Raw genomic sequence first — 5,844 nt, 5'->3', positions numbered from 1 at the left:
TCTGTCTATCCTTAGCTTAAATAAAGGCTATTTTAAGCTTGTCTAAACGTGTTACAAGCCTGCTAGCCTATAGCTTACTAACAGGCTCTTCACTACGCACACCAAGTATCTTATTAGCTATATCTGCTACCTTATATAGCTAGGGCACAAATCCTTATAATTAAGGTTAAGTATATACTAGACAATTGTCTGCTCCTCTAGTATAGTAAGTTTCTAGTAATTAGCTTGTATATCTAGTTAAAATGTAATATTGCAAAGGCAATTAGAGACCTACTAATAAGGTATATTTAACGCTCTAGCAGCGCAGTAGATACTGCGAAATTAGCTAGCATAGAACGCCTAGATAGCAAGGATAACTTTGCCTTCTCTAGTAGTATTCTAAAGTTGTTGTTGTTAAGGCATGTTATGTTGGGGTAAAAGGTGGTTGTGCCAAGAGAAAGTGGCCGGTTTGGTGATATGGCCGGCTCGGTGATAATCTACGTTAACCTTATACTGAGCGATCTTCTGCTGTAGCAAGTTGAAGTAAAGCTCATACTTTGCGTAGGAATCGGCGTTGTGGCGATCAGCGTCCATACCCGTTGAGTATTAAGAGATAAGATGGATGGAGTACTTGTTGATGAAGCGCGTAACCCAGCTCTCGCTCACTGGCTCCTGGGCGACTGCTGACGCGAAATTGGCGATCATCTCTCTTGTAGGAGGTATATGACGAGCAGTTAGCTCCTCTATATACTTTACAAGCTCCTCCTCTTGTTGTTGGGTGAGCTTCTGCTGGTTGGAGTCTTTGGCTTCCTGAGGTGCCTGAACGCCCTTGTGTCTCCGCGCCAAAGTTGAGCGATCAACGCCATGTTGATTGGCAATTTCCTGATACACAAGTTTCTCTCCTGGGTCTAGCGCTTCGATTGCTGTAAGCGCATTATTAATAGGTGCCATGGCTGTTGAGTAATTACGCGTTGAAGTGTGGGTGCTGTTTATGGTGATCGGGCGTTGCGCGACTCCGGGCGTTGCGCGCACGGACACGGGTAGGTACGTTAACCTAAGACTAGCTACCTTTGGTAAATTATAGAACCCGTGTTACATCCCGTCTCCTCCCTTAATTCACTGCTTAGCTGAAAGGCCTCAGCCATAACGCGATGGAACTTTTCAAATGGAATGCTAGCAGTTAAAGGCACCCGAGCAAAATAACCAAGTGCGGAGCCCATGTATCGAAGGAGATTTGATCGGTCTGGCACCATTCTCAATAGACTGGCCGAAGTGCAGAATGCTAATATGGTCGTTCTTACAATGTCCCTGGGATTTGTTAAAAAGTAAACAATCAACTTCTTTGAGAATTACTTGGAGGCTTTTCCACTTTGGAAATTTTCACACGGACACAGAGAAAGACACACAGAGTTAGAGCGCTGCCGAATTAAAATGCGAGGGAGGGATGGGGATATGAAAGGAGGGCAGAGAGATATAGGAAAGCGTTGGTGTGCCGCAAAATCCATACCAGTTAGCCGCCATGGCAACGTTGTCGATATCATTTAGCAGTCTCAAAACGTCCTGCGCCTCGTTGAGAATGGAGAACAGCGCATTCTCAAACCGAGTGGCATGAGCGGGCTGCAGTAGCTCTTGTGCGTAGATGCAAAGCAGCAACTCAAACGACTGAATGCTCGTTGAGAGCTTGCCGAGTGCAGTAATGTGACATTCTGTAATGGTCGAGGCTTTCCAGGCCCGAACGAGCCGCACGCATTCGTCTATTTCACCCGTTTTTAGTGTATTGCGCGCCTCCCTGCCATGCAGTTTCTGCATTGCGTGCGAGGACAGGCGTGCAAAGAGACATTGTGTGATCATATCGATGTTCTGAATACCTGAGGAATTGTCCTGGCTGGGAAGAATGTGGTCGATGTGACTTTCAGGGAGTATCTGTTCGAGATCTCTGCATTAGTTGCGTTGCATCTCAGGTAACAATCAGGTAGATCGGCATACTGGATTCTTATCTAGGTATAACTCATTCCTAATGAAGAATTTGCTAACCTAAAACAGGTCCTAAGTATGCTGATCTACTTGATTATTAATAATTTTGGTTGGAAGACGTACCGAGAATTGGCCCGTCCACATACTATGGCGCTTTTCAATTATGTAAAGGAGCCAGAAGCCTTGTGTGAGCCCCATTTCTTGTTGGGAATCTCGGCACAGTACGCTAAGTGCGCGCCGACTGTTCAGTCGGAGAGCCTGGGCATGGGCTGTACACTCTGTCAAATATCTTGGAACCTCTTCCGGAGCCCACTGTACTGCATAGATGAGCTGGGGTTGAATTTTAGTATAAGAAGATTCTAAGGAGACAATCCTAATCTGATAGCTTACTAGAGTAAGGGCAGCCTGAGATGGGTTTTGTTAGCCTTGACAATTCCTGCGGATTTTGCTTGAGCTTATATTACCTTGAATGTAGTGATCGAATACTTTCCTCCTAACTGCTGCTCGAACATTTTTATAGCCATGTCGAAATACCGTGGAGCAAGCGTTGGATCGGTGCTCTTGTTTGAGTCCCGCACACGTTCTTGTTTGGCTCCGTTTGCAATTGCTGCATACACCAAGGCAATAGAGGCGGCATCGTCTGTTTTGCTAATTACTACATCATCGAATAGACGAAAGAGAGTGTCTCGATCGACGAATTTTGCTCCCCTAAGGTCAATGATTTAGCACTTGGTTTTTGCCGGGGCCCTCTGTGAGCTTACATGTATGCATGTTTGAGAAAGGCTAGAGTCTACTGTCAGTTGAATGGCCACAGACAAAACTCATTTTCAGGACTTACTCATAAGACATGATTGAAGTAGACTTGAGCGATCTTCATGCTCCTTTCTTGCGTCATTCATGCGACAGTTGCTGGATATGAAGTTGATTTGAGAAATGACGTCTTGGATGCCTTTCTCCATTGGCTCAAACGTTAGATCTTGCGCCGAGTTAAAGGTGTTGATACGTGATATGATTGTTGCTCCAGAAAAGTCGACCACATCGAAGTCTGTCGGGCACGTCAGAGGGGTAAGATACAGGCCAAAGGATTGCCTCCACTTGCCCTGGTAGAGTTCTGTAACTCGACGGTGTAATTCTGACTTGTCCTGTATACTGCGAAGTTCGGACGGAATAACGGAGAATGGCGTTATGCTCACATTTTCGAACATGACCTCAGAGGCATCATAGAGATCAAGCGTGTTGCCCTCTTGGCTATCCTCGTGCAGCAGCGAGTCAGGAATACCAAAGCTGTCAAATTGAAGCGACCCTGCGGAATTAGAGCTCGTTAATGCGTCCAGCTCAAACGTAATAGGGGATGGCCAAATCACTTCCTGGTCGCTCCTCTGGCTTTCTGCTTGGCTAGACGGCATCCTCGGATCTTCATAGGCCGTTGAAGATCCCGCAGCGATTGATGTTGAATCTCGACCTTGAGATTTGGTTTGCTCATAAGCCGCAGCTTCCAATAGGCTATATCCATACTTATTGGGCCTTCCACGTTTCTTCCTGGGGGGATAATTGCAGGTACTGCCGTTGGCCGGTAGGTAAGTTAGAGACCTGATGTAGGCTGTAGGGGTCAGAACTTGCCTGACAGTTGTTGCATCTTGGCTCGCCTCCATCACCTAGTGTTGTTTTTTAGCACGGAACAGAAAATAGAGTTGGACTAGTGGTTAGCCTGAATCACGACGTACATTTTAGTTTGCGGTTCTTGCATACCTCGCAAGCGCCAGGTCGGCGTTTGTAATTTCGCACTCCTGACTTCATAATCGCATCATAGAGCCAAACTAATGAAGCGAGCCGAAGTCTTAAATAGACCTTGAAATGGTTCAACAAATGGTTGCTAGGCTTGGCGATTCTTCCGCAGCCTTCCGGGGACACTACTGTAGGTCTTAAGTATCGCCTTAACACAAGCTAAGGTGCACGCTACCTAGTACCTGTGTCTAACGTGGGCTAAGCTGGCCTATATACTTCCTGTGCACATAGGGCTTCTACGCACTTACCTATCTAAAATTAATCCCTACGCAGGGATGTGTATCTGCAGAATTACTAGGCAGATTCTTCTCGAAGTTTTAACACTAACTACTATACTATAATTTACCCTACGGGCGTTGTGCACTATCTTACTATAACTTCTACAGTGTTGTTCAGTTAGTTTACCCCAATTAACCTGCACTTGCTTCTTTGCCTTCTTTCTATTACTGCGCGACTATAGATAGATCTAGCCGAGGACATGCGACGAACAAGCTCTGGGTCCGAGGTAAGCAGGTCTTTCGGGCCGATGCGGCCAAGCACCCCATATTTATTGGAGAGGGCCGCGTCTTCGGTGCAGGCGCGGTGGGATCCGGAGCAGCGGATGCGGAACATAGGCCAATAGGAGATGGCATGAGAGAAAGGGCCAGGAACGTGAGAAAGGGATGCGCGGATTTGCGCGATGCGCGCGTCTCTCTACAGTCAACAATACTCACAACCCCATAACTCAACGCCATGATGCCAATAAACGAAGCCCTTGCAGAGGTAGACTCGAATACCCTGTGATACAATCCAGTGGTCCGAAATTGTAGAAAAGCATGGTGTTGTACGCTTAACTTTGACGCGCAGATACTGAGCCCAGACGCGATCACAGCAGGACCAGGCAGTAACACAGCAAAAGCTCACCCCACAACAAAAGGAGGAGATTGTGAAGTATAAAGAGGAACTTACTGCTTGTCACTTACCTCCTACGCGAGAGATGATTGCAAACTTCGCCTCAACAGTAGCCCAAGAGCCAGTGAGCGAGAGCTGGGGTACCCGCTTTATCAAAAAGTACTCCAACTGTCTTACCTCTCACTACTTAATGGGTATGGACCCACGTTGACGCTGAGCATACATACAAGATAGATAAGAAGGACTTCATGATTAGAGTCACCACTGGGACTAAATACGTGTTCAGCCAACGTATGTGGGACAAGGGGGAGGTTGAGACATCACTTCAAGATGGCAATTGTGCGTGGATTATGTTAATAGCCTGTGTGTGTGGTGATGGATCAGCATTGCCGCCAGGACTTATATACGAGTCAGCCAACAGTACAATACAATTAGGCTGGGTAGAGCAAATTTAGTCAGGAGAGCACACTGCACACGTCACTCCTACGCCCACAGGCTGGACAAACAACAAAACAGGCCTTGCCTGGTTACAACAGGTCTTTGATCACTATACTAAGGAGAAATCACAGAGAAAGTATCGCCTTCTGATCCTTGACAGCCACAGGTCACACCTTACTATAGAGTTTATTAACTACTGTAATTAGAACAAGATACTCCTGGCTGCTTTCCCTCCTCACACAACCCACACGCTTCAGCCACTTGATGTGGTGATTTTGAAGCCACTGTCAACAGCATACTCAAAGGAGCTTACAATACACCTTCACGATAGCTAAGGGCTGTCAGTAATCAAGAAAGGCGACTTCTTCTACCTGTTCTAAAAGGTCTGGGTTAGCACGTTTACCCAGGAGATGATCTGTAGGTCCTTTTAGGCAACTGGTGTCATACCTATTTAACCCAACCCACAACACCAACTTTCTGATTTTTGGGTCCCCTTTATAGAGGCCCCAAAAATCGTGGCAAACTAACTAGGCCTACTGCAGCGACTCTGAGGACACGTCTAACCCCCCTCTCGCCCTTCGCGCGACGCGCAAAGGGGCGCGTTGCGAGGATGGCAGAGTTTTCTGCTTCCCCTGCCTCTCCTACCTCCCAGCACACAGGGTCCCCAGACCCTGAGTCTCCTCAACACCTTAACAACCGCGCCACAGAACAGCTCCAGAGGGTCCTGAATCATCAGGCTCCCCCTCTAAGCAGCCATTTCCCCAGTGGGGGCGCTCC

General features: G+C 47.1%; 3 protein-coding genes across 3 annotated transcripts; all 3 read right to left on the bottom strand.

Moving 5' to 3' along the window:
* Positions 1–393: 393 nt before the first annotated feature.
* M421DRAFT_50600 (uncharacterized protein) lies at positions 394–573 on the bottom strand (the record flags this gene model as incomplete). The annotated part of the gene is made up of 1 exon (XM_033594844.1): positions 394–573. One exon carries the CDS (start codon positions 571–573, stop codon positions 394–396), a length of 180 nt encoding a protein of 59 aa, XP_033454705.1.
* A 12-nt stretch (positions 574–585) lies between these two features.
* On the bottom strand, positions 586–930 carry M421DRAFT_51002 (uncharacterized protein; the record flags this gene model as incomplete). The annotated part of the gene is made up of 1 exon (XM_033594885.1): positions 586–930. One exon carries the CDS (start codon positions 928–930, stop codon positions 586–588), a length of 345 nt encoding a protein of 114 aa, XP_033454704.1.
* M421DRAFT_121288 (uncharacterized protein) lies at positions 809–3,887 on the bottom strand. Its single transcript, XM_033587301.1, has 9 exons — positions 3,678–3,887; positions 3,053–3,553; positions 2,792–2,998; positions 2,715–2,736; positions 2,418–2,661; positions 2,344–2,358; positions 2,077–2,283; positions 1,487–1,902; positions 809–1,287 (listed from the first exon to the last, which is right to left on the bottom strand). The coding sequence occupies exons 1-9, from the start codon at positions 3,748–3,750 to the stop codon at positions 1,044–1,046; spliced, it is 1,929 nt and encodes a 642-aa protein (XP_033454703.1). The 5' UTR covers positions 3,751–3,887; the 3' UTR covers positions 809–1,043.
* Positions 3,888–5,844: the final 1,957 nt, after the last annotated feature.

Source organism: Didymella exigua (genome assembly GCF_010094145.1).
Source record: "Didymella exigua CBS 183.55 unplaced genomic scaffold M421scaffold_1, whole genome shotgun sequence".
Lineage (NCBI taxonomy): Eukaryota > Fungi > Ascomycota > Dothideomycetes > Pleosporales > Didymellaceae > Didymella > Didymella exigua.
This window is presented reverse-complemented; position numbering and strand designations above follow the sequence as displayed.

What these genes read in the sequence shown, in the direction of transcription:
- M421DRAFT_121288 (XM_033587301.1), bottom strand. Translation starts at nt 3,750, where the DNA reads ATGAAGTCAGGAGTGCGAAATTACAAACGCCGACCTGGCGCTTGCGAG. An exon ending in ACTTCAATCATGTCTTATGA is followed by an intron (nt 2,737 to 2,791) that starts GTAAGTCCTGAA and finishes AGTAGACTCTAG; the next exon opens with CCTTTCTCAAACATGCATAC. An exon ending in TTTCTCAAACATGCATACAT is followed by an intron (nt 2,662 to 2,714) that starts GTAAGCTCACAG and finishes CATTGACCTTAG; the next exon opens with GGGAGCAAAATTCGTCGATC.